Source organism: Haliaeetus leucocephalus, unplaced genomic scaffold (assembly GCF_000737465.1).
Source record: "Haliaeetus leucocephalus isolate CR32 unplaced genomic scaffold, Haliaeetus_leucocephalus-4.0 Scaffold840, whole genome shotgun sequence".
Taxonomy (NCBI): Eukaryota; Metazoa; Chordata; class Aves; order Accipitriformes; family Accipitridae; genus Haliaeetus; species Haliaeetus leucocephalus.
Genome location: NW_010973276.1, coordinates 2,175,817 through 2,203,709, shown reverse-complemented (window position 1 = coordinate 2,203,709; position 27,893 = coordinate 2,175,817). Strand labels below are relative to the sequence as shown.

Sequence of the window (27,893 nt, the reverse complement as noted above, 5' to 3'; positions counted from 1 at the left end):
CCCGCGGCGCCGGCTGCCGGGGAAGGGATGAAGACGCTATGGCCAAATTATTGGTAAAACTCCAGCGGTACTTTCGGCGAAAACCCGTGCGTTTCTTCACGCTGCTGGCTCTCTACCTGGCGGCCGGCAGCTTGGTTTTCCTGCATTCCGGCTTTGCCGGGGAGCCCACGGTGACGGGGAGCCAGCGTGGCCCTGGGGCCGGCGAGGGGCCAGGGCTGCCCTACCTGGGGGTGATGCAGCTGAGCCGTGGTTTCAAGGCGGCGGCGATGATGCCGGAGGGGGGACGGCGACACGGACCCTGGTTCAAAAGCACCTCCAAGGAACCGGCAGAAAGGGCCAAAGCCGGAGACTACGGCAGCACCCGGAGCCGGGCACTCAGGGGCAGGAGCGGCCGCGAGAAGGAGGAGGACAGAGGTAAGGGCTGGGGACACGCGTGTCCAGGCAGGGGTCCCTCCTTTTGGCGTCTCCCAGGGAAAGCCTTGTGCACTGGGGCAGTTGTCTCCGAGCTGGTTTGGTTGTGTACCCCCACCAGGAACAAATTTCTGAGCACACACCCCCATTGAATGTGTATTTATTTATTTACAAACCATATGCATGTGCTACCCAAGCACTAAGATTTTCTTCCCGCACCCCAGAGGACTGTCCTGCGCATCCCCTGGGGCGCAGCACTCCACTTTGGAGTCCACTGGTCCAGAGGATGTTCCTAGAAAGTTCTTCTCCTCCCTCCTTCCCCTCCTTCCTCCCTCCACAAGTGCCAATAATCCGTTTTCCTTTTTCCATTTGCACTTTTCCCACTTGTGCATCACCAAGCTCCGAGGCACACCTTGCTGGGACAGGTGCTTTTGGAAGTGCCAGTGGGGAGAGGCTGCACCCCATCTTCATCCCACCCTTTGGTTGTGCCACTGCCCAAATTCAGTTTTAATTCTGTTAGCCCCAATGAACACAAAAACCAGGTTTGTGGCCTGTTGTTTGCATTGCTGGGGTGTTCAGGCAGGGGCCGGCTGCGATTGCCTTGCAGGCACTGAAGTGCAGGCAGACGCGGGTGCAGGCAGGGCTGGGGTTTCGCCTTTCAAGCAGCCTGGCTGCCGCCTGGGGTTCGTGGTGTATTGTCAAGTGCGACTGTTATTAATGAACAAGGATAAGCGAACGTAGTAGTTCTCATTGATTTTTAAAATGGCAACTATTTATCCTGAAGGCAGCTGTATGCAGAGTCGCATGGTCTCTCTGAATTTGGGTGGCTGAGAGCTGCCCATCAGGGCTTTTGCATCCCAGTGGTTATTCAGCTTGTTGCCTCCCTCACTGGCACCCACGAGTACCCAGTGCCAGCAAACCTCACCCAAAGACACCCCGCGTCCCCTCTCTGCCAGCTCTGCAGCCCCCACAGTGAAGGAGCATCTTGCGCCTTCAGCTGCTGTGAAAGCCGTTATGATTTCTTGTCGTTAATAAAGAGGGCTGGCGAGAAGGAGCAATCCAGCTTCTTGCTCCAGTGCTGTGCAGCTGCAGCAGCGGCATGCTGGATGCCTCGGCATTCAGGGCAGGAGCTGCAGCATCAGCTGGTCGAGGAAAGTCGGAAGGGAATCGGGAGTGGGAACTGCTGGAGAGGTGTCGGGATGCTGCTGGGCTCTTCTCTGCCTGTCATTGCTCGCTCCCCTCTCCTGACCCCCAGCGTGGGTGAAATCTGGGGGGGGAAGCACACCCATGAGGAGCCCCGGAGCCTGTGAAGGCTGCTTTGCTTAAGCAACCCTGTGCCCCAAAGCTGGTCTTGCTCAGGAGCTGCACCATGGGGCTTGGCACATGCGATTCCCCAGGCATCCCAGGATGGGAGCCACATCTACCGGACCCTTGGTAGATCAGGGACTGTGTGGCTCAGAGAGAAGCAGGAGTCCCCAACCCCATGGTAAATTGAGGGTTTCAAAGGGGTCACCGTGCTGAGCCAGGCTTGGTCCCCCCTAACGCAGGCTGTTCCCAGGGCAGGGGTGGCTCCTCCTCGGCCAGCGGCCCCGCAGCAGGTCTGTGCTCATGTTCACTGTGGGCAAGATGCACGGTCCAGGCTTGGAAGCAGGAAGAAAAATGGCTTGTGGTGCTTAAGGGATCTTCTCATGCTAAAATGAGATGAAAGAGGGTTTCCCCATCATGCCCCTGCACAGAGGGGTCTCCGGGAGCATTTCCGAGGCGCATGCGACTGCATTGCTCCATTAATGCGAATTGACGTTTAGCGAATCCTCACCAGATGGTTCGTGAGCCCAAGCTGTCAGTCACCATAAAAACCCCAAGCAGTGCTCCTGTCCCTGGCCATATGCAACATGTCCACCGCGATTAACCTCCACCGGTGCTGCCGCCTCCCCGTGCCCAGCCATGGCGGGGGCTGCGAGGGACAAGGAAGGGAATGCTGGGCTCAGGCATCGCTGGCTTTAGCTGCTCGTAGGTGGCCTGGGAATATCATCTTTCCCCTTTGTAATCTCACACATGAAGTCTCGGCGTGGGCAGCAGTTAATGGGAGCCAGCAGAGACCCGGCAGCTGGAGGGGATGCAATGCCACCACACGAGCATCTCGGCAACTCCTGAGCACGATACTGCGGAGAAATTCTCCAGCTTGAGAAATCCCCCGAGCCCAGCGTGCCCGACTTGCCTGTGGGGCTGGTGGAGCCTCAGGGGATGGGCACTGAGCACCCACCTCACTCCCCTGCTCCTCTCCAAAGTGCCTGCCGCTTCCCTGGGCCGTCTGGCAGGAGCAGGCAGATCTTAACGGTGGTGGTAATTAAGCAGGGGACAGCTTAAGAAGGCAGCTGTGGAAGCTCTGCCATGTGAAATTGTTCCAGAGGGAATACTGGTCCTAAAATCAGCTGTGGTTTAGCTAGCGTGAATATGCAGCTCTGGTGCTGTGCCTCCCTCCTCCTCCTCTTCCTCCTCCTCCCTCTCCTGCCGCGCTGGTGAAGCCCCAGGGCCAGGCCAAGGCACGGGTGGAGGGCAGCCCCATCTGCCAGGGAACGGCTTTGGCTCATCTGCATCCCCGTGTGAAGGGGGTCCATCCTGCATCCTGCCTCAAATCTGGGGACATTTGTGGATGGTGAAGCCGGAGAGGGGAGCAAGCCCCAGCCCCAGCCTGGCGATGCCCAGCATCGCTTCCTCTCTGCCACATCCATCTCCGGTCCCTTGCTGGATGTCTCCAGCCATTCCCAGCCGGGGCTGGGCTCCCCCGTGACACATGAACAAGCAATGCCATGAAGAAAGGGGGACTGGTCACCCCAGGCATGCAGCCGAAGACGTCCCTATACCTTCTGACACCAGCGCAGTTGCCCCAGGGTTGATTAGCACGGGCCACCCTTCCTGAAGCTGCTGTCACCAATATCCACCCGTTCCTTCCCTCCATGCTGACATGGAGCATTTCCCTTCTCGCATGCCGGACTTGTATTCATACAGCCGGGGAGAGCCCCCAGCCCATCACTGGCGAGCCGACAGTGCTGTGCGGAAGGCAGAGACGGCTGCAGAGGGAGCATCGGGGGGAGCTGGGAGGGCTCAGTGCCCAGCATGAGGCTTTTGATCAACCAGCTGGAAAATCAAGGGCAGATATATTTGTTTCAAGCATCATCCTGCAGAACAGCCCTGTGAAAACACTTCTGTTCTGCATTTAGCTTGCTAAACGGTGGTGGTGGGTGCTGGGAGAGCCTGGCGAGGGGCTGGGGCTACTCAAGCAGAGAGGGAGGATGGACAGACAGAGGTGTTGCCCCCCAACAGACCAACTCCTGGCACGAGAGCTGGGTCCCGATGGAACCCTCTGGAGAACGTGGCTGGGGATTTGCTGCGATGCTCCCCAGGGGGGTCATCAGTGACCCAAAGTGATTGCTGCCGGGGCAGGGGAGCAGCCCTGAGTGCACCCCGCGAGTTGGGGCGGCGTTGCAGGGCTACAACTCGCTTCCCCACGCAAGCGGGGTCACCAGCTGGCCCCGAGCACGGGTGCATCGCCCAGGGGGTCCCTGCTTGCACCCCCTGCCTGCACCCGACAGGGACCCCAGCGCTGAAGCGGTTTGTGCGCATGTGCTGCACCACGGCCAAGAGCTGCGGTGCTCTCTGGGAGACCAAGCTTTACATTAAGCTTTACACTAAGATGTTAAACATGAATTTGCAATGCCAACAGCCCCAGTGGCCAGCCTAGCTCCTGGAAGAGTGAGACATTTGGGGAGTTTAATGACTATTGGCTGGATCTGTATGTCTGTTCACACATGTGTTTCCAACATGTTCCAAAATTCCTCTTGGCCCCACGAGAGCTGCGTGCCAGGGCAGGTCCCCCTCTTGCTGCTCAGCACCCTCCGGCAAGCTCTGCCTAACCCAACCATGCACATTTCAGCATCTCCCCTGCTCGCTCCTCCTTCACTTATTGTCCTCGTATCTCCCTAATTATTCCAGTTGCTTTCCTAATAAATTGCAGCACGTATACGTCAAGAGCAATGGATCAAAGGTAATGCACAGCAGTCACCGGCTCTGTACAAATGGCTGGAGTAATCCTGCTCCGGTTAGATCTGTCATGACCAAAATGAGCTGACCTCCTGAAACCTGCTCAGCACTGCGGAAATGCCACGTTATGCTGAGAGTAATTGGGAGCAATTGAGTTATGGCTTTTTGGTGATTAAAGTTATCAGGCACATTTCTCTCAATCTTTCTCCTCCATCTTCCTCCAGGCTGGCTTGGGGAAGCTGGTTTGCAGCGCCATGTGGGGGGGTGGTGTGGGGGGGGAGTATATGCGTGGGGCATGCCACTGGTGGGGTGTACACATGGAGTCGGTTCAGGGACCCCCAAACAGATGCAAAATGCAAGCAGGAGGTAAGAAGTATTATCCCATAGTGTGGTTTGGTATTGGAGGCACACATGCGGAGATGCCCTGCTATTAGAGGGATAATTTGGTGTGTGATGGAGCCACAGAGATGGAAGGAGAGACACGGGGTGGTTATCATATATGGGAAGATGCACCTTGCTTGCCTAGAGCCATGGCTTCACTCTTGACCAGAGCAGGTGAGCCCTCACCTCTGCTCCTGCCCAGTCCTGTGCTGCCAGATATCCCAGTGCTTTCCCAAAGCCCCTTGGCCGGGGTGCTGGGGCCAGAGCCCTTGGTGGCACAGCTGGAGGGGTGTTTGGTGCTGTGAAAAACAAATCCTTGGCTTGGGGTCCGGTGGCCCTGAATGGACAGGAGCCTCAGGAGCCTCTCCTTTTGTGGCCCCATGTTGGGACTCTGCAGCAGCAGCTCAAAGTCAGAGGCCAGTGGCCACCACATGGGCTCCAGGATTTCTCCAGGACAGGGCTGCCCCATGCCAGCATCCTGCAGAAAGCGGTCTGAGGGTGGAGCAGATATTTCAGGATAATAAAAAGCAAAAGATTGCCATTATATTCGTCGAGGATGTGTACCTGAAACAGGGAGTGAGGTGAACCAGACTGGTATGGGAGTCCAAGCCAGCTCTGCCATTGCCCCCGGGCTGGTAAGACCCAGCCACTCTTCCCCGGGGCCACCCTCCCCTCTCCCTGGGTGGCCAACCTGCACGTCCTCTGCCAGAACATGTTAATGGACACCTTGTTGGCTGATTGCTGGGTGGCTAATCCCACTGGCTTCCAAAACCCCTGTCCTCCTTGGGCAGCAGTGGCAGCAAGGATGCTGAGCATCCCTGCACCAGCGCTGCATCCCTGCATCGGCGGCAATACATCTTCCCCACAGCAAATGCTCAGATGGGAGCAGAAGCAGGGCACTAATGAGGGCACTAACGAGAGCACTAATGAGGGCACCTAACGAGGAGACTGAGTGAGGACAGGGTGGGTGCTGGCAGTACAGGGCTGCCCAGGGATGGCTCGTGGACTGGCTTGCCCCTAACAAGAGCCCACAGCCAACACAGAATGTTGCAACAGGCATAGAGGCAAGGAGATGGCTGTTTGTTTTCAGATTATTGGGAAAGGCTACATTTGTCAAATAAATGATTTCATCGTAACTATTTATTCAGCTCTATTCCCTGTCTAGCAGTATCTTCATTTGCTCTCAGCACAGGCATCAGCCTTTGTTAGTGCTGGGCAAATATCCTCCACATTGATGTCTGGGACTGGGGAAAATGAGCTGCTGGCTGAGGAAAAATTGTTTTAAACCATATTTCTCCATTCTACCCACCCCTGTGTTCCTGGCAGGGCAGAGTGAAGGGGATGGGTTATTTTACCATGTAACTCATCTCTTTTTGGAGCTGCTTTGCTCAGTTTTAAGGCCAGTGGAAAGGAAGAGGACAGAGAGGAGAAGCCTCAGAGCAGAGACACAGCATCCTTTCAATCCATAGAAGGTGTTTCTGGGCTTTACCTACCTTTCCTTGCAGCGTTTGCAGGGGCATGTTGTACCCAGAGCACGTGTTTCTAAAGCAAACGAACAGGGTGCATTGCTGCACTTCCCTATTTAGGGAAAAATTAAAAGAGGGGGGTGGGAATTGGTGGGCTCAGCCTCGGCTGGTTCTTACCCCCTTCTCCTCTACCCTTCCCCCAGCAAGATACATTGGCTGCTACGTGGACAACACTCGTCGGCGAACGCTGCGCGGCGTGTCCTTCTTTGACTACAAGAAGATGACAGTCTTCCGTTGCCAGGACAACTGTGCCGAACGGTAGGGCGGGAGATGGGCACCGCATCTTCATCAATTCCCGCACACCGCCAGCGTTTCTCTGTTGTCACAGTTCCCTGCTCCGGCTGCTCTCCTCCCCTTCCTCCTGCCTTCCTTCTTTTTTCTTTAGATTTACTTATTTTGATTTTTTTTTTTTAATTCACTGGTGTTTTCAAAGACCCCAGTTTCCTCCCCCCGAAAAAGGGTGGGCAGGATGATGGGCTCCGTCCTTGTATGGGGCAGGGGGATGTAAGGGCTCCAATTTGCTGCTGGAGGAGCTTTGAGCACTTCCATCCATGCAGGGCTGGCCCCACCAAAATGCCGTCCCCACCAAAACACCCTCCCCAGACCTTCCAAGCTGTTGAAGGGTGTCCGTGAGCAGCTGGGGAGACATGTGGATCCCTTGCTGCCAAAGTTTTCTCCTTTCCCAGCATTACATGAAGGATGTACCCTAAATGTGGTCTGTGCCAGCAGGGCGGGTGGCATTGCAGGCAGTTTGCTGCCTCCAAACTCCCCCGGAGCCGAAGCCCGTCTGTGCAGCATCCCACAGCACCTGGGGACATTGCTGCAAAGGGCCATCGCTGATCACTGGGACAGTGGCACGTCCCCTGCATAGGGCTCATCAACCTCAGCAGGATGCTCACCGTGACGGACGCATGCCATCAGCCGAACCGAGTGCTGCAGCGCATCCTTGATGGTGATGATGCAGGGCTGCTCCACACCAGAGCCCCTCCCCGCAGCACCAGCAGCCCCATGGTGGGACTTACCGGTTCGGCACTGCCCCTCTGGAGCAGGTTTCCAGCTCCGCTGGCACTTGGCAAGCACCAGCCTGTGCTGGAATCCTTCCCCCTTTCAAATCCAATCTGTATCGAGCAGCACAGCTCTCCTGCTTTGAAGCCCAGCAAAGTCCCCGTCACTTACTCCTGCCCCACCACCACCCGTTACATCCTCCCTGCCTGTAAGAAATGTCGCCATCTCCTGCTTTATGATCTCTGTGGCCCATGGAGACCTTTCTCTTGAATAGAATAGAATAGAATAGAATAGAATAGAATAGAATAATATTTTTAGTTGGAAGGTACCTACAATGATCTCCTAGTCCAGCAATGCATCCTTGGGATGCAGTGCTGCTTCCAGCGCTGCGTGGGAGTTGGCTGCAGCAGGGATGCTTCTGCAAAACCCCACAGAGCTGGAGGGATGCCTGGGGACATGCTGAGCCCCTCCGTCTCCCTCTCCCCAGGGGCTACCTCTACGCAGGGCTGGAATTCGGTGCTGAGTGCTACTGCGGGCACAAGGTCCAGGCATCGAACGCCAGCGAATCTGAGTGCAACATGGAGTGCAAGGGAGAGAGGAGCAACATCTGCGGCGGGGTCAACCGCCTCTCCATCTACCGCCTGGAGCTGGCCCAGGAGTCTGCCAGGAGATGTAAGTCAGCAGCATGGATGCGGCTCCCGCCTCGGACCCGAAATGGGGGAACCCCTCGTGGTGCCGGTGGGGGCGAGCCCCGGCATCCCCATGCTGTGTAAGCTGGGTCACGGCTCAGGAGAGGGGGTTTGAAAGTGGTTCAGGTCTGTGGCTGGGGCAGTTTTGCTCCTGCAGACTGTGGGGATCCCCCTGGGAAATGGCTGCTGGCTGGGGCTGGGTGGAGTGGGGAGCCCCAAGGACCTCACTGGGAATTCAGGGCATTTTGGGGGACTTTGGGTGAAGACCTCTTTCCCGATGGCCAAACAGGACCATTATCATATTCAATGTGTGCTGCTGGTGGAGCTGGCTGCGGGATGAAGGATGTGAGGGAGCTCCAGAAAGAGCCAAGGGTGCTCCCTGTCAGAAGTGCTCGTTTGGCTCCCAATTAGGCAGCACTATAATTATCCACATTTGCTGCTTTTCTTTCCTCGTCCTCAAGCAATGGGAAAGAGAGTGGTGGCGTTCAGGGCTCCCATCACCAGGCACCCAGTGGAGTGATCACCCTGGAGAGGGGCCAAGGGTGCCTAGTACGTGCAGCAGTGGGCGAGGACCCAGCACAGGACCCCTCAGGGTACCAATGCCAGGGGGGACCAGGCCTGCCCTCCTTGCTGGCTCCATCCCTCATACAGCCTGTGATCAACTGAGTTGGTAAAAATAGGGACAAAAAAATAAACCTGACTTTGCTGTCAGGGCTTTTGCTCTGATTTTGCACCGTGAGTGGCCAGGTAAGCTCGTTAGCGAATGTGGCTTCACAGACGGTGGGTGACAAGAGCTGGAGAAAAGCAGCCACTGTGCCGACGGGTGGCTGGAGACGAGCGATGGGGAACAGCGATGGGGACGCTGGGGCACGCGGAGGCTCCTGCTCCCATGCCTGGGGGGCAAAGGGTGGCAGTGACATTATTTTTGGGGTGCAGCCCCTGCTCCTAGGGCCTGGGCCAGCATCACTCTCAGCACCACTGTGGCCCCTCTCCCTTGCAGATGGCAGTGCGATATTTCGGGGGTGCTTCCGCCGGCCGGACAACGTCTCCGTCGCCCTGCCTGTCAGCCAGCTCATGCTGAACATGTCGGTGGACAAGTGCGTGGACTTCTGCACCGAGAAGGTACTGGGGGGGCTGGGGCGGGGGGGCGCAGGTCAAAAGCTTACTCATCTAAATCATCGTCAGAAAGGGTCACACGGGGTAAATTTTAATCTGCTTTAGTGTCATAATTATGTGTATCCAAACTACAAAGGTTCAAATTGATTGACTGTGTCTTTGCTGTGGGGAGGGACTGGACCACAGCTGCCCACAGGAGCAGCACCCGCTGCCTGCCCTGTCTGCTCCCCACGGCTCTGCCCCCCCAGCAGGCAGCGGACCCCCGTGGGGGGCATTGGGCAGGGGTTTCACGGGGTCCTGCTCTGGTCCAGGGATGCTGCAGTGCAGTTTGCTCCTGGGGCACGATGCCTATAAGCAGGCAGGGGAAAAGCTGACAGGGGGCATTGCTGGAGTATTTATTAATTAAAATTAGGTAAATTATCAGGCAGAGGAAGAGAAAGACATGCAGGTGGGGACAGTTGTGTCCTCCCTTCATGGCTTCCTCAGCAGGGGACGGTGGGGAATAAACAATCACACCAGTTAAATACAAGTGGCTGCTCCATCACTGGCTCCACTTTCCCATAGCTGCTGGGAGACCTTGGGGCTGGGAGGTGTAAATAACGGGAGCCCCTTGATTAACCTGGCACTGCCGCAACCTGGTGGTAAATTGCCTGTCAGCCAGTGAATGTGTCTCATAACTCTGGGCTTGGAAACGCCGGCGAGGCTGCCATGGGGCTGTCTGATGGCTCTTAGTAACCTCGGTGTGGGTGACAAACTCACAAATGATGTGCCATGGCTCTGCCGGGAGCACCAGCACCCGATGCATTGCTGTCCATGCCAATAGGCAGCTCGGCTGTGCCCAGGAAAGTTGAGGCTCGGGTGGTTTTGGGTGTCCGCAATGACCTGCTTGTGCAACTGCCTTGAGGGATGCTGCAGCCAGCTGGAAGGATGCTGCGAACTGCCCTGTGCTGCACAGCAGGGCTGGGGCAGCGAGGACAGGTGTGGGGGGCAAAGGAAGGGTCTGCTACAGGGGACAGGGACAGTGCTGCTGGCTGCCCCCCCTCCACCCGTCCCCGCAGGAGTACCCGCTGTCAGCGCTGGCCGGGATCACCTGCCGCTGCGGCTTCCCCACTACGCTCTTCACTCTGCACGAGCGCGAGGACGAGCAGCTCTGTGCCCAGAAATGTGCCGGTGAGGAGTTTGAGAGCTGCGGCACCGCTGAATATCTCCTCGTCTACCAGACCCAAGTGCAAGGTGAGCTGGCACCAGACTCACCCTGCCTGCTGCTGGGCAGGGGGACAAGCAGGGACCCCATGGGCGCGGGTACCGGCACCAGTTTCCCAAGCCCTTCCCAGGGACACTGGCAGAAAGTGAGCATGAGTTTGCAGCATCTATTTGGCTTTCATTAAAAATTACCATTTATTTTCATTTCCTGGGAAATCAATCTTCCCCTGAACAAACAGCCTGCCTGATTCAGCTGCAGGAGAGAGCAGTTTGCCATCTGCCTCTGGCAGGATCCCTCCTTGCTGCTGCTTGTCCCTCCTTGTCACTGGCAGTACCGGTGAGCTGGAGCCTGCAGCCAGCTGGTGAACCCGCTGGGGCTTTGCTAGCCGGAGCGGACAGACTCCAGGGAAATATATGGGGGAAAAAAGCTGTGACCAGGCAGAAAGTCACCAGGAGGCTGCACAGGGAGGGCTCCTGTCCCCCACTGCCCTGCAGGTCCCAGCAGTGGACCAGTCGGGACAGGGAAGCCCAGGGCGAGGGGAAACACGTTACTGGGAGAGGAAAGGGCTGAATGGAGCAAGTGAGAACCCAAATTTAGGTGGTTTTGCTTCAGAGAAGCTCAGTCTTGACACGATCCCTGCTTTGGTGTTTGAGGCCATGCTGGAAACGCTTGTGCATTTGTTGATATAAAAAGCAGGAGCGTCGCTTGGCGAATGCACCCATGTTATTCCCTCTCCTCTAATCACGCAGGCAGCAAGCAGCCAGTATTGGCAGAGCACCTCCTGCCCTCTTCATAGGACTTTTTGGAATGTTTAGAATTTTTGGGGGTGTTTAGGACTCTTTGGGGTGTCCCTGTGTGCTTTGGGCAGGGTGCAAGGGTGCCTTTCCCTATAGCGGCCACCTCCTCGCATCCTGCCCTAGCATCTTCCCAGGAGACAGCAGCACACTGTAAGGAAGCAGAATATCTCTGTAGGAAAAGCACGCTACTGTGCCCTGATGCGCCTTGGCTGGTTCTTGCTGCAGACAACCGCTGCATGGACAGGAGGTTTCTCCCCACCCGTGCCAAGCAGCTGGTGGCCCTGGCCAGCTTCCCTGGTGCTGGCAACACTTGGGCACGACACCTGATCGAGTTGGCCACCGGCTTCTACACCGGCAGCTACTACTTCGATGGGTCTCTCTACAACAAAGGTGAGACTGGGGGGGTGGGTCGCTGCCAGGGGTGCACCGGTCCCAGCTGAGCTGGGCAAAGGTCCTGGTGACATCCCTTGGGTCTGCATGAAGGGGAGGGCAGAACTGGGTACCACCGATGCTGCTCCAGAGGGTATCGGAGGGATCTGACGTTGTGTGTGCCCTGCCCGTAACCTCCCTGTGCTGCCCACTAACCTTGGCAAGGACCGATTTGGGGTAGAACTGGGGTTTCTCCATTGTGCTGGTGGTTTTTAACCTGCTGTGGGGGTTGGAACTTTCTAGAGGAGGAATCGGAGCAGCCGCGACCCTGGCAAACAAGGAAATTCCTATGGGTTTTGCCCCAAGAAAAGGCCAGTGGAGTTTTTTGATCAGATTTCTCCAGGAGCTGGTGTTTGCGGGCTTGGCACTCTCATCCCAGGATGCATAAAGTGAGAAGCAAATGAAAGTCACGGCTGCAGGGTGAGAAGGATTTGTGCAGCCTTCCAGCTTCAGGATTTGGGAGTGGGTGGTGCTGGGGGCACCGGTATCCTGGAGGACAAAAGTTCCCATGCACTTCCTGAGCAGCTGCAGATAAAAATAATGATGTGTCAGGGCACCCGGGGAACACCAACATCCAAATTAATGAATATTCACCATGCAAAAAAGCGCTGATGAGCTTACGGGGGGATGGAGGAGGGAACTGATCTCATTTGCCTGCTCTCCTCAGGCTGAAGGATTTGGTGGAGATCCATCTTCCCATCCTGGGTGACACAGATATTTGCCCAGTAAATATTTAACAGAGGAGGGATGCTGTTGCTCCCACCTCTTGTGCCTTCCGGGGAAAAGCAGCAGTGCTGTGCCCACTGTATTGGTGCCAGGGCCGATAGCACATGGGCTTTGGGGACCCCAAATTAAGCAGCAAGGATAAGTTTCAAGCCAAAAAACCCCTTGAGGCAGGCATGAAGCTTTTTCAGGCAGAAGCCAGCTCCTCCCAGTAACCCACCATATTGCAAGGGGGAGCAAAAAGACCAGTTCCCCCATTTTATAGCCATTTACAATAGTTTTATTTGTAGACCTTGAAGGTTTCTCCTGCTTTTCCTTCTCCTTTTGTGGCTTTGAGAGGAGATCCTCCTTCCCTCCTTGGCCCTGGTGGAGCTGGGATCTGTATCAGGGGTACCCATGTAGCTGGTGGGGTCTGTACCCATGCAGCCAGCTGGGGTTTGTACCCAGGGTACCCCCTAAAGCCCCATTTGCCTGACACTGTAGGCAGCAATGCACATTTCTTTGAGATTTGCCAAATTCAGCCTTTCAGAGATGGAGATGCTCTGTGCTGAGTGATGGAGCCCGGACTATATCAGCGCCTGGCACTGGCACCCATCGCAGGGTGCAGCTGGCTTCGTGCATCCCACGGAGGGGAGCATCACTGGGTGAAAGCCTTGGTGATGTTTTGCTCAACCAACCGAGCATGGGTTTCATGTTTATTCTAGGCTGAGTGCATCGGAGGGCCTGGAGGTATCCAAGCAACTAGCAGATTAGCCATCATGTCCCTATGTCACACGGCATGGCTGCCGAAAGCAAATTACACATCTATAATTGATGTAATACAGCTACTTACAGCTTATCTCCCCCCTTGGCTCAACTCTGCCGCCACCACGTTGTTCCCGGGTAGTTTGGGTTGTGCTTTGCAGGAGCTGGGGGTGCAAAGGGGCTGGGAGTGATGCTGGGCTCAGCCCTGATACTCCGTGCGGGGGCACAGGGGATGGTGGTCCCCTCCCTAGACCCCCCCCATAGCATCACCGTGGCCCTGGGCTTATCTGCAGCCCCATGAGCATGGTTTTTTTACCCTTCTTAATTTATGGAGAGAGCTTAAATGCTGTGGTCAGGGAGATTATAGCTATAAAAATACATTCTTGACCCCCCAATACAAGCATAAGGTACATTAATGCAGTATGCCATTATTTAATGCCAGTGTGTTCTGCCCTGGAGGAAAGCCGGGCTGTGCCATATTAGCCTGTTGCAGACTGTCTCACTGAGAAGAGCCGAGCATGGCTGGGGAGGAGGCAGCCCTGCTCGGTCCCCATGCCCACTACCCGCCCTCTCATACATAAATTTTACATGACTCATAACTTGGGCAAATAAATGATTGCCATCTGGGAGAGGGATGCAAATTCTACTTCAAGCTCCAGCTGCTTTTATCCAACTGTATATTGCAACCTGATATCCCCCCATCGTTCCCTTTCCCCAGCTTGCTTTTATTATTTTTATTAACATCGGCACCGGCTGCTTCTCAGGCACCCGCTTGCTCTGTCCTGGCAGGGTTCAAGGGCGAGAGAGACCACTGGCGAAGCGGGAGGACGATTTGCATCAAAACCCACGAGAGCGGCCAGAAGGAGATCGAATCCTTCGATTCGGCCATCCTGCTCATCCGAAACCCCTACAAGGCTCTGATGGCAGAGTTCAACCGCAAATACGGGGGGCACATCGGCTTCGCAGCTCACGCTCACTGGAAGGGCAAAGGTAGGCTGGTGGGCTCCCACAGGACCTGGGTGGGCAGGCTCCAGCCTGACTGCCGGAGCTATAAAGCTGTTGTTAAAGCCCAGTAGAGCCTGAGTGTGGTCCCTGTGGGGGAAGCCTGGGCTGTGCCACCCCTTTGGGGTCCCCATGTTGGAGGGTCATCTCCTGGGCTTGCAACCGGCACAACGTGCAGCACCCACCTGGGCATGGCCGAGGGTTCCCACGTGGGCGGGATGGGATGGGGAAGCGGAGATGCTCGGCTGTTTGGTGCTGTGTTGGGTCACAAGGGCAGGAGCAGAGAGGTGGCACTGCCTGGGGACACGAGGCTGACAGCAGCCTGGTGCCAGCGGGGAGGGAATGGGTCGGGTGGGCAGGAGCCCAAGGTCCCAAATTCTGCCCCTTCTTTGGAGCAGCTCTTTGAGGACAAGCTGGCCTGAGCACTTGGCTGGACAGGTGGAGAGCAAGGAAAGGTTAAAAAAATAACAGGATCCATCAGACATCTCCATCCATCACTTGGTGGGCACATATGTCGGTGTGGGGCTGCAGCATCTCCATGCTGCCACTGAAGCTGGATCCCAGCAGGATCACCCTGCCCTGCTCCCCGGCAGAGCCAGCCCTGGCATGGGCAGCACTGGGGGGTGGAAAAAAGCCCCATAACTCACTAAGGCAATAGTACCTGCAATGGGTCCTGCCTGCCACTGCCAGGTCACTCGCCTGCCTCGTCCTGCCTGTCCAGTGCGATCTCACAAGCACCCGAGTTTCTAATTAACAGGAGGAAGGCGATCTCCTCCAAGCCCCCATTATCTGTCCTTCCCCAAGGCAGAGGTGCAGGAGAATGGACCCAGCCCCAGAGGCTGCAAAGTTCCCGGCTGGGGGGAACCGGCTGCCCCTTTGCTGGGCTCTCCCTCTCGCTGGTGCCGGCAGCAGGAGCGGTGGCAGCCACCAGCCCATCTCTATTGACATTAGCAGTGGCAGAGTATTATTTCTGTGTGCCCAGCTGCTCCGGAGACACTACCTTTCCCATGCACAGGCATATTGTGGAGGCTTGTTAATTATAGCAATTTGCAAATTGCTGTTGTGGAATTGACTTCATTGGAAAGAGTTAAAATATTTAGCTTGATTGAACATCTGCTACCCTTAATTCAGAGTTTATTTAAGGGGAGCTTTTGCTGTTGTTGCTGTTATGTGCCTGGATTTCGTTATCACAATGTGCTTGTAGCGCCGGAGATGGCCCAGCCCTGCTCTCCCCACCGCCCCATCCTGTAAAACCAGGGAAAAGAAATGTCCCACTGCTTTCTCGTTGGCTTTTCTCCCTGAGCAGGTCCCTGGGCTGGCATCAGCCTTGCTGTCATGGGGTACGAGCTTCTTGCTAGTTTTTATCCCCATCTGCCGCACCCCAAAGCACAACAGCAAATTGCAGATACAGCCAGGACAGGGGATGCAGGACAGAGCCCCAGCACCATGGGAACCCTCCTGAGCCTTCCTGGTCCCAACCCCCCCACCCCTGTCCCACACCTCGTGCCCCTGTGGGGAGGGGGCGGCAGGCAGGGGGGACTCTTTCCTCCATCCCAGCACGGTCCGATTTGGACACGCATTAAAATACATCACCAAATTATTTCCAGAGGATGTATGGTGTAATTAGCTGATGGGTTAATTGTCAGGTTAATTAACCATTGGAACAACCTGCCCAGAAAGATGGAGATTTTCCATCGCTTGAGGACTTTAATCGGGCTGGGATGGTTGCTGAGAGCTGTAGTGCAGCACCAGGAATGGGTCGGAGACCCCAGTTTCGCTGACCCTGTGTGGGGGCTCAGCCCATAGAGAAGCCCAGCCATGGAGCCCAGGGGGTCCCTGTGGAACCATCAGCACCCACCCTGCCCTCCCACCAGCAGCAAACACTCCACAGGGACAGTTTGTTTGTGCCAGGTTTGCAATTAACATTCTGGAGTGTGGTTAAATAAATCATCCAGAGGACAAAAAAAAAAGTGATTAAAGGTAAGTAATTAAGACAGGGCATGGGGCTCCCATCCCCAGCCTTCCCTGTGGATAGCCCCTTGCTCCCTGCAGCCCAGCTTTCCAAACCATTTCCTTCTCCCAGGAGCTACTTTGGGGGCAATTTTGGAAAAAAAGCCGTGCCCTCTCCCCAGCCTCACCTGTGGCTGCTGGTGCTGGGGGGGGATTTTCCTTCCCCCCGCACCATTCTCAGCCCTGCATGGAGCCTGCGGTGGCCGCGGGCGCCGTGAAACCCCTGTTTGGTTCCGTGACATTAATTTTACGATATCCCTGGAGTGGTTCCAAAGCAAAGTTTTATGTGATATGATTACACAAGGTGAATTGTCCTGTATCTGTTTAATGAAACAGATACTGTGTTTAATGATTCTTCGGGGAATTAAATACAGTTAAGCTATTAATCAGGCATTGGTTTCTGGGGGAGGACAAAAGGAAGAGGCAGGTACCCAAAGCTTTTATGCTTCATGAGATAGATGTATATGGCACTGCCAGGAGAGTTGCGGTTTATTATTGATGTTTCATTATCCCTTTTATCACCTGATTTTTATGGGAGGATCAATTAGCGAGAATTGAAAGATTTCAGCGGGGAGTGCAGGCGGTAGCCCTGGGATGGGGGATGCGGGGGGTGTGGGAGGACCCGGGGGGACACCCACTAACCGTGTCCTCTGCTCCTTCCAGAGTGGCCAGAGTTCGTGGCGAACTACGCGCCGTGGTGGGCGACCCACACCCTTGACTGGCTGCGCTACGGCAAGAGGGTGCTGGTGGTCCACTTCGAGGACCTGAAGCGGGATCTCTTCGTCCAGTTGCAGCGAATGGTGGGGCTGCTGGGCATCGCCGCCTGCGAGGACAGGCTGCTCTGCGTCGAGGGGCAGAAGGACGGCAACTTTAAGCGATCCGGCTTGAGAAAATTGGAGTATGACCCTTACACCCCCGAGATGAGGAAGATGATCAGCGGCTACATCAAGACGGTGGACACGGCTCTGAAACTCCGAAATCTGTCGGGGGTCCCGGATGACTACTACCCGAGATGATGGTGACGATGGCGGGGGGACCTGACCCTGCGTGGCAAGGAAAGGCTCGGTCTTCCCGGCCTCTGCCTACTTCCACCCAGTGGGTGGCTTTTCTTTTAATTCTCCATCTGCTGCTATTAGCTGTTAATCAACTCCCTGCATGAGCAACGAATGGTCCCCAGCCATCGCTGAGCTTGCTTGGCCGATGCCGATGCTGATGCAGACCCGGGCATGGCGGCACCGCTGAGGGGATGCACGGTGCCTTCCCGCCACAGGGTTCCTGCTCCATCCCACTCCTGTTTCGGCTGCTGCAGCCCTCCTTGGCAATGCAATGGGTTATTTGTGTCCGTCCCTTCGGGCTGGCTGGAGGGGACACTGCATTGCTCATGATGTGCCTGACCACCCTCCCGCTGCCAGCACACCACCACGGTGCCACAGGAGCTGAGCTCCCCTGGGCTGGGTATCCCCAAACTCCCCTCGCTCCTTGGCCAGCCCTGGAAGGCTGCTGCCCATCCCTGGATGGAGCCCATCAGCCTTCCCAAGGGAGGAGAGACCAGGAGGGGTTGGCACCGCATGGGTGATGCTCCCATTGATCCCAGTCAGAGGTTACAGAAATCGGGAAGGCTGCGCTGGGGAGAGTGATGCCTCCAAATGAGGTGGCCGTGTGTCCCCCGTGCACTGTCCCTTGGCTCTGCAGGGACCCTCCCTGAGCCTGGGGACAGGGGGTCCCTGGGGCAAAGCTGGCATCCCCAGCCACAGCACCGGGCAATGCTGCTGCTCCAGCCCCGGTGCCATAGGGGCTGCAGCAACCTCAGCCCTGGGCTGCGGGTGGGAGCCAGCCCCACGCATGTGGGCAATGCTTGAGAGGGGGATGGTTGGCCCCGGACAGAAGAGCTTACGGGACCCACAAGCTCGTCGGTGCGTCATTTCAAAAGCTCACGAGCCAGAACAGCCCCTCAGAAGCAGTTTTGGGTGCCACATGCTGCAGCCCAGCCACATCAAACCCATGCGGCAGCAGGGAGCAAATCCTGGGGCTGAGCTTTTTGGTGTCACTCTGGCCAAATCCAGTCCCACAATGGGTCCCCCTCTGCGATGCCCACACCCTCGCCCACTGCCTGCTGAAGAGCAAGCGAAACCAAAGGATCTCCGTGCGCATCGGGAAGAAGCTGTTCACCAGGCTGGCTTTGTGCAGAGCTGCATGCGGTCCCCGGCTGTCCCCCTGCCCCGCACCACCCTCCCAGCCTGTCCCTGTCCTGACTTTTGCCGTAAACAAGCTCCCTCCCCTCCTTCCAGCCCGCAAGTCCCCTTTGGATGTAGGTGCAAAAGCCATATATTGTACGCAGCCTTTTCTAGAATTAGGTATTTAATGATTGTCTTTTAACTCTTGATCTTGATAGAAATACATGCACAGATTGAAATCTAGAGACACCGCTCAATCTATATTCAAAGAGAGAGAAGAGAACTCCACGGAGAAAATGGAGAATTTAAATAAAATATATTTTTCTAACGTGCATGCAGAGCGGACATGGGCAGCGATGCCAGGGCTGGGGGGCTCCCAGTCCCTGTTTCTTTGCATGGAGGTGGGCGAATGTGTTTATAGGGAGCAGCTGCCCTGTTTTTAACTATTCCCTTCACAAATGGCTGGAGGTTTTCTAGGAGAGTGGGTGAGCCCTGTCCCGGCAGTGGGAATTGAGCTGACCCCATGCTCCTTCACTCCTGGCGGCCCCTGGGGCTGCCTACCTCGGTCAGAACAAATCCTCAGGTCAATCCAGCTATTAAAGGAGAGTTTTTTGTTGCTATTCTGCCTTCCCGTGTATTTGTGGGGCTGTCCGAGGACTCCGGCACCCCCCACCCGTCCCAGAGCAGGGGCTGGATGTCCCCTGGGACATGGGAGCGACTGGCGGACGGCTCCTCTCCCCCAGTCTTTAATCACATTAATGTTATTCCCGCATCTAAAGTACTGACAATGCAACCAAAGTGGCTCGTTCTTGGGAGTTTTATTACCTTTATAGTGTCCTTAAAGACAGGTTTATTCGGGTGCGTGGTGGGAGCGGGGAGATTTACTGCGGGCTTTATTCCCGTTGCCTCCCATCCTTCCTCGGCTCTGGAGCAAGAGCAGGCTCAGTGCAATTTATTCCTTTTCTCTTGGCCGATTGCCCTCTTATCTGGAGTTCGTGAAGTCCCTTTTTTCTTTTATAGTGTTGGGTTTGCAGCGATCAAGACGCAAGCCGGGCGTGATTTGTTCTGACAGGCATTGTCTGAGGGAGGGGCAGTGTTCCCTTCCACCCCTCAGAAGTAATTAAACCCCAAAAGCCAATTAATCTCCAAGATAAAACAATTAAGAGATGACATCGCGTGCAGCCAACACGCTCAGGGTCCTGGGCTGCAGGTTGTGAGGCGGAAGGGGAGCCCTGGGGAGCGGGGAGGGGGGGCTGCCGCCAGCACGGGCACCCCCTGCCCAGGGATCGCCCCATCCGCACAGCCCAGGGGGGCATCGCCGCCCCCACCAAACCCCTTCAGATCTGATAGCAAGAGGACAGAGGAAGGTCCCTGAGCACCAGCAGGATCAGCTTACCTCTTTTTTTCTGCCCCCCATGGCTTTAAGGTTCACTGAAGCTTAATGCCTTTATTTTACCGCAATTGCTTTTTTTTTTTTTTTTTAATTTGCAATGAAATGGAGCAATTGGACATCATTACCTCCCTGTAAGTGAGTGCTGCACATCTGGCTGCACACGCACACACGTGCATCCCCGGCTTACAAGGGTCCGTGCCTTCGCCTCAATCTTGGCTAATGCAGGAGCAGCATTCACCGTCCTGCCGGCAGCTGCTTTCCCCGCACGCACAGCCAAGCCGCAAGCAGAAGCGGAAGGGGTATTTTTTTTTATTTTTAAATTTTTATTTATTCATTAAATGCCGGGCTACTTTTTTTACCACATGGGACTGGCATGCAATAATAAAATTTATATTCCCCCTGGAAAGAGAAGCCAACCATCCTTTCTGCATCATTTTCATGTGCAAAGCTCTTGACATTTAATAGCCACCCTGCTCGGCTGCCTCTGTAATGCCATTAGCCTGACTCGTCGGAGAGCACCGAAATGTGCAGGCAGGGTAGGCAACACTCAGCATTTCCATGATGATTTTTAAAAGCAGTGAATCTTTCCACTTGACTCAGCCTGGGCGAGCCCCGAGCATCCCCGGGTGGGAGCAGCCAGCTTGCATGGCCCCAGCATGGGACTGGGGGCCGCTGGGGGGGGTGACCTTGACCACCCTCCTCTGGCTTCCTGCATTAAAAATCATCTATTTTCTGCAATCTCTCATCCCCAGGAGCATTTTCCTGCCTCCCCGGCCCTGCGCTGGCGGAGGCTGCAGCATCCTCCCTCCCGGGCTTGATGGGTTACTCAGTCGTTGCCTTAGCAACAGCATCTGCACCAAAATTCCCCGCATTTCCCCCAATTCCGTGTGGGTTTTGCGCTCAGCAGGCCTGTCCCTGCGATGGAGGAGAGGATGCTGGAGGAGACGATGCCGGAGAGCGGCTCGGGCCAGGGATCCTTTCCCCGGCAAAGGTAGTGGATGGCCCTTTGGGGTGAATTCAGGGGGTTTTGGGCAATGACCCCAGTGATGCAAATGATGCCGGGGGGCTCAGAACAGGTCAGAGGGAAGGGGCTCCCCTTCCTCCCAAATTAAATCACACACAAAGTTCATGCTGCTGTTTAAATGAGAGGGGAATAACCCACCTCAACAGCATAATACAGAAGCTGCGACAGCACCTTCACAAAAGCTCTATAATGTAGAGGAGATGCGAGTTATAAATCGGAGCAGCAGTAATATTCATCCCTGACAAAAGAAGCATGTTTATTTATCGGCTCTACTATTTTCCATAAAATTTACAGTTGACAATCTGCCTGAATGCAGCAGAGATAATTTAAACATGGCTCCAACCCACCTGGCATCAAGGAAAGGGAAAGGGTAACATGTTTATTCTTTTTTTTTTTTTTTGCTTAATTCCAATTCCAAATAAAGGGAGTGATTTATTGGAGAAGGAAAGCACAGCTTTATTTCAGGGCCATGACAGCTAATTGAAAAAGAACAGTCATTAACGATAGTAGTGTGTTCCACAGAAATGATTTTGGTATATTCTGGAGTAATTTCCCAACTGTTCATGTCAAATGAGACCCAGCCCCAAGTTTTGGGGCCCTGCAAGCAGCGGGTAATTATGGGGAGGCAGCAGCGGGGAGGGGGCATGGAGAGGCACGAGGCAGGTTTGGCACGTGGCGAGGATGCGCTGGGCAAGGACCGGTCCTGCCGTGGGCCCCCAGCATGCTGCAGCACCGTCCCTGGGGTTCTGGGGGTGCTGAGCCCCACAGCACGTGGGGCACATGGGACTTCAATGGGCTCGTGGGGTAGGGAGAGGTGGGATGGCTGTGGCTGGGGAATGGGGTCCCGGGGTTGTGAATTGGGGGCCTGGGCTAGGGCTGGGGGTCCTGGGCTGGGGGTCGAGGTCTCGGGGCTGGGCATGGGGTTGTTGGGCCGGGGATCACTGTCCCAGCTCCCAAACCTGCTGCTCTTCTTTCCTGGCCAGCCCTGACCTATCCTAAAATCACAATCCCCATGACAGCCTTAATTGCAGGTCTCATGGGGATGGTGGCGGCTCTGAATCCCGTTCACCCCTTGACTCTTAGATCCTAAACCCAGGTGCACCCCCAGTTACTGATTTCACCAACTCCTGCCCCAAAAGGGGCCGCAGACCCCGGCTGGGAGGCTGCCACCACGCCAGCACGGAGCGGGGCTGGACGTGCCAGCCGGCCCTGGAGCTGTGGGTCCCACTGAGCCCCTTCCCTGGATGCTAATTACAGTTTTTGCACATCGTGCTCAAGTTGGCTGCAGTGTCATTAGCCTCCTGCTGACATTAATCAAGAGGATGGTGTTAATTCATAGCTAAGGACATCTCCCAGCTGAGCTGCGAGTCTATCAGTCCCTGCAGGAGTGGGATAGACCAGGGTCAGCAGGAAGCATCCAAGGACCCACAATTTAATATACTGGACCTTCCCATCACCACAGGGGACTGCAGCCAACACAGCAGGGCGAGCTTCTCTCCCCTGGATGAACAAAATGTATGGCACTGCAAAAAAACAGGAGAGCTGAAAGGATGCATCTTCGCCCGCTCTGCGAGATGCCAGGGTATGCCTGTAGTATTTAGGCAATATCAGAGGAACTGGGGCAATATTGAGCTGCATTTCTTTGCCACGTTGCAGAAAGGGAAAGAAAAATCTGGATAAGAGGCTCGTGCGCACTGAGCGGTTCTGCTGCTGAGGTTTTATGATGAATATTTCTGCCCTGTTTCTGTTTTGTATATATGCATTTTTAATGCCCTCTGTTTGATCTGTTTACTGCCTGCTTCGATAGGCGACATGGGAACAGAAATCACCAATATTCCCTGGGGAGGCTCACTCAATGCCTGATGGGTTACAGGGTCCAGCAGGCAAAACTTGGGGGATTTTTCCCTTCTCTTCCTGATCCTCATCCCAAACCCTGCCGGGATGGGGGGAACCAGCAGAGGGAGGGGATGGAGCAGCAACACGCTGCTTGTCCAGGGGTGTCTGGATGGATGGTGGGGTGCAGGAGGCAGAGCACTGGGAGCCAGCTGGGGTGCAGGAGCCAACCCCCTCCCCACTGGTCCATCCCCCCAAAACAGCCCCCGGGACAGCGTGGGTCTGCGGGGGGCTCGTGGGGTGCAGGAGGTGATGGGGGAACCAGCCTCCGCCGGGCGAGACGCAGACAGCTCCCACGCAGAGCTCCATCTCAGAGCTGGCATTAATAATTCCTCTTTCAAATCAGTATAACAGAGCGTTTGCCAGATCTTATCTGACAGAGAACACGGCGGGCTGACACGAACCTGGGGGAGAGGCTGGCAGCGGCTCGGTGCACAGATTAACAAAGCGGGCGACAGGGAGCGGACACAGGCCCCCACTGCAGGGCTCATGCCGCATGCAGGTGCAGGGGAAAAAATGCTCTTTCAGCTGCCTTTTTTTTTGCACAGATACTTTTTTTTTTTTTCCTTAAAGAGCCATTTGGCCTCTTCAGGGACAAATTAAAGGGGGAGACCCACAGAGAGCATCTTTGGAAGATCTCCCATATGAGAGGCTTGGAGCACCACGCTCCCATCTCAGTCGCTGCCTCCTGGCCATACGGCCCCAGCCGCGCATCCCCATGCCCCTCCACTCCCGGCTGCTTTCCTGCAGTCCCAAATTCAATGCTGGGGATCAGGAATATACACTAGGAAGCGACTGCTTACTGAAAAGTCCTGGGATCCTTCCCACTCCATGTGACGAGCTTGAGCATGTAGCGGTGGTATTTGTATGTAAAACAGGTTTTTTATTAAATAGGCAAACAGCTACAAGGACAAACTCAAATATTAGGTTTCCCAAGCTGTCATTATAATGATGATTTAACCCAAGGTTATGTACCAAGTCATCACTTTTTTTTTTGGAAAGCTGTTTGCAGTAATAATAGATGGGCTTGCAAAATCCAGCCACGAAAATTAGTGAGGAGCATCCCCACTCCAGCATGGCCTGGGAGCATCACATCGCCGGACCGAGGGGCAACGGTATGGCGCTGGGTCCTGGGGGGGACACAGGCTGCCCAGCTCCCCCCTGTCCCATGCATGTTGACCCACTCTGTCCCCAAACCCGTCCTGGGGTCCTGTCCCAGCAGCACCAGCTGCTTCTCGCCCCACTTCTTCAGCTGCCCCAAACCCTGAGCCCAGAAAGCATCAGTGGCTGCTGGCTCCAGGGTGCACCCCGTTCCCCCTGTCCCCCAAACAGATTCTGGGCTCCTGCTCTGCCTCTGCTAGTTCTGCGTGTCCCCCTCACCTCCCTGAGCAGCTGTCTGTCTGTCTGCCCTGTCTGTCCCATCTGTCCTATCTGACTGCTAACAGGAACCCTGCGATCTTTCAGCAGGTAATTAAATACTGTGTAACATGAGCAAGGGGAGCCTCCTCCCACCACCAAAGCTTTCCTCCCCTGCAGCCTCCTTGGTCACAGCATCTTCCAAGGCTATGGACTGTGCACAGGTTTTGTGGGGAAAAAAACCGATGTGGATGGTCCCTGCAGGCGGCTCAGCACCAGGAGCAGCCCCAGGTTCGGCCATGGCACACAGTGCAGCCCAGGGACAGGGCATTGCTCCCTGGGCAAGTAGCTGGTGCTGCTCAGCCTGCCAGTTCCCAGCCCCTAGGAGATGCAAAGACACCTGCAGCTGGGTGCTGAGTGCCCAGGACCCTGTGTTATTGAGAGCAGCACCCAACAGGTGGTAGTCACCAATCTGCCATTAATTTCCCTTATAATCCCCATCTCCCTGCTGTGTTCCCCTTCTGGGTTCAGGCTGGACACCCTTTATTTTCAGGATAAATCCCTCACCACTCTGCACCCCACTTTTAGCAGACCGGATCTGCAGCATCTCCTGCAACCCTAGCAAGGATGGGCACCTCCCTGGCCCGGTGTGGGGGACAAATATGCCCCAGCACACACCATTCGGCAGCACCAAAACTGCAGCCAAACGCACCAGATCCATCAGCATCCCTATCCCAGGGCAGATGCAGGCAGTGCCAGGGGCTGGCAGCGCTGGGCAGGGATGCTGCAGGCAGTACCTCGTCCTTCTGCTCCCATGTAATGGGAGAGGAGCACGCCGACAGCTCCATGGGGTGCAGGTGCTCCCTCTCTCCCCATCATGCCACACTAACGATGTTATGCAGATCAAGGTAGATCAGCCAGGCAGTGCGGGGGGCAGAAGGGATGCCTGATAATCTGTCTGAAATCCAGCTCCCACCATAGCGTCCGCTATTATCCGCAGCATTCCCGCAGCTCAGGGCTGCAGCTCAATTACTGGGGCTTTGTGATTTGGTTTATATCTGTGTCTGGCATGATCTGCTGCTGACGGGAGCCTGTAAATAGCTCTGTGCCTTTTCCTGGGAGCTGCCTCTGCACTTTTTTTTCCATTTTTTTGTCTTTTAAAAAAAAGCCATAAATAAATATCTCAGCCTTTGCGGGCACCTGTGAGCAGACTCTCAATTGCCAGTGTGCCGGCTCCTGTACAAAACTGCCCTTGGCATCACATGGGCTGGGACCCCCAGGGACCTTCTGAAATGTCCCTGGTGCCACTGGGGACTGCCTGAACCCAGCTCCAGGGATCAGCTCTGCTCCGGCTCCCAGCGCAGGTGGAGGACTCGGTTGTTCCTTGCTTTCCTGGGAGTGAGAGGCTATGGGTGACACGGAGAAACCAACACATAAATAAGCGTGACACCAGTGTCATAGTCAAGAAGCCCAAACGGTGAAGGAACTCCCAAATTAACTGTGCATGAAATTGGATAGAGATGGTGGCTTGACTCATCCTTCACTGCAGAGATTTGTGTGCGTTGGCAGAGTCTCCCACCGGCAATGGGCTTGCTGCCTGGTCGGGAAGAGACAAAATCTTCCCATAGGACCAACTGATCACACCAGGGAGCAGCCATCAATGGAGCCAGTCCTCGGGTCCACCTGGATCCAGGAGGGGACAGCAGGTCCTCCCCCAGCACTGCAGTGCCCAGCCCACGGACCTGGTCCCCGGTGCCACCCAGGCACTTTGCAAGAAGCTGCTGGGACTCACGGCCCCAAGCATCAAATCGCTCTGTAAAATGTACCACATGAAACATGCCCATCAAAGTGGGATTTGTTCAAAAGACACTTCAAATGAATCTTTCCCTCTTTTTTCTCCCAGTTTTCCATGTCGGTGACCCCATGCACGAGCCCAATCCCTACCCTGGCAGGTGGCCCTGGGTCTGGATCACTTAGAAGACATGTGAGACTTCCAGCTTCATTGAGGTTGAGATATTCAAACCCCTCTTATGAAGACAATTCCCAGGGCCTCTCTGGGTACAAAGTGCTCACAACAGTTAAAAACATATTGTGCTAGTACCAATATACTTTAGGACTTTAACATGAGTAGCTATATGCATACATAGGACATAGGAAGAGCGTCACCAGTTTTGTCATAGCAGGTATCATCCATGGCGCGTGCCCACTCAGCCACCCATCTTGGGAGCCTGGCAGCGGAGGTGCCTTCCCAGACACATCCTCCACCCAATCTCCCCATAATGATGTCTCTGGAAATGGCAGGAATGGCCTTGTCAGGCCAGGCAATGCATAGATTAGACAGGAATGCCCTGAAATATTTTCTTAAATAGTTCAATGCAATCATCTTTGCAACCGCAAAGAAAGATTAAGGGCGGTTGTATCTTCTCCACGTGCACAGAGCAGTGTTCTCCAACACTTGCCAGCCCCCAGGCAGCAAGACAAGTCAAAGAATACGCTATAGGACAGCGTTGGACTATGCTCGTCCCACACCAGGGGCCACTGCAAGGGTGGTCACCATCACAGTGATGGGCATGGGCAACACCAGAGGACTATGGCCCTCCTGCAGGCATCCAGGTTGAGTTTAGAGGACTGTCATCTCCTTCTCGGTCATTGAAGACATCTTGGAGAAGCTCCTGTGAACGATGCTGGAGTGGCCTGTCTCCTCACTGAGGGCATTCACCAGTCTGGAAAGGATGGTGACCTTAAACTTCTTAAAGTCCTGGCCCATGAAGACATAGAGGACGGGGTTCATGCAGCTGTTGGAGGCAGCAAGCGCCGTGGTTATGGGGATGCTGATCTCAAACACGGAGCGGGGGATCATGTCGGGCTCTGTTTCTAGGAGGTTCAGCAGGTGGTAGGGACTCCAGCAAAGGAAGAAGGTAACTATAATGGTGATGATGATCTTGAAAGGCTTTTTGGACTTGGCAAGGCGGTTTCGACGCAAGTTGAAGACAATGGCAATGTAGCAGAAAGTGATGATGGTTATGGGAAGGATGTATCCGGCAAGGAACCTGGTGATGTTCACCGTTCGGTGCCTCATTAGTGCCAGGGCTTGGTAAGACTTATTCCTGGAGAGGGAGAAGTTGCTAAAACAAATCACGGAGTTGCGGGCTTGTGCTGTGTCTCGGAAGACAAGAGACGGGCAGCTCATAATGATGCCAACGGTCCAGATAATGAAGCAAACTAAATATGCTAGGTTGGTCGACCGATGGTTTTGAGACCAGACAGGAAAAACCACTGACACATAGCGATCAAAGCTGATGGTGGTGAGCAGAAGGACACTGGTGTACATGTTGAGGATGAGGAGGAAGGAGTTCAACTTGCACATGACTGTCCCAAAGATCCAGTTGTACCGCATAGCCGTGTAAGCAATGTTTATGGGCAGGAAGATGTTGAAGAGGAAGTCGGCGACAGCCAGGTTGAGGAACCAGATGGCATTGACTGACTTCTTCATCTTCAGAGTTATGATTGCGATGACAAGGCCATTCCCCAGGATGCCCAACACACAGGACACACTGTAGATGATGACAGAGAGGATCCTTGCAATGTCTTTCGGTTCGTAGGACGGGTCTGTCCACACGCTGCTGGTCTCCTCATAGGTGTAATCTGGGTAGTCGCTGTAGTTATCAACATCATCCAAGTAGTTGGACAAATTGGCAAGTGCCATTGTCTGTGAACAAACTACAACCTGGTCAGTCCCGGGCTCTCTGGCCAGTGATGTTTCTCTGTGTGTTTCTGCTGAGCAAACACATGGTGTTAATCACAGCGAGCACAGCCTGCCGGAGGGATGCCAGCCCTGCAACGTGCATGGGCATGAGGGGCCATGGAGAGAGGGGACGGAGCACACAGGTATGGGGGATCCCATGGGGACCCCGCCGCTGGCCCCGGGGGAAGATGCTCCTGTGGTTCCTCCCTGGATTTTCACCCCCCGACCAA

The 27,893-nt window shown here is 55.2% G+C and overlaps 2 protein-coding genes across 2 annotated transcripts; one reads left to right on the top strand and one right to left on the bottom strand.

The window, feature by feature from the left end:
• Nucleotides 1-38: 38 nt before the first annotated feature.
• WSCD2 (WSC domain containing 2) lies at nt 39-17,235 on the top strand. The gene is made up of 8 exons (XM_010582102.1): nt 39-414; nt 6,503-6,617; nt 7,852-8,036; nt 9,054-9,175; nt 10,228-10,402; nt 11,396-11,560; nt 13,856-14,056; nt 16,742-17,235. Exons 1-8 carry the CDS (start codon nt 39-41, stop codon nt 17,092-17,094), a joined length of 1,692 nt encoding a protein of 563 aa, XP_010580404.1. The 3' UTR covers nt 17,095-17,235.
• Nucleotides 17,236-26,475: 9,240 nt separating this feature from the next.
• On the bottom strand, nt 26,476-27,659 carry CMKLR1 (chemokine-like receptor 1). Its single transcript, XM_010582100.1, has one exon. It carries the CDS (start codon nt 27,622-27,624, stop codon nt 26,539-26,541), a length of 1,086 nt encoding a protein of 361 aa, XP_010580402.1. The 5' UTR covers nt 27,625-27,659; the 3' UTR covers nt 26,476-26,538.
• Nucleotides 27,660-27,893: the final 234 nt, after the last annotated feature.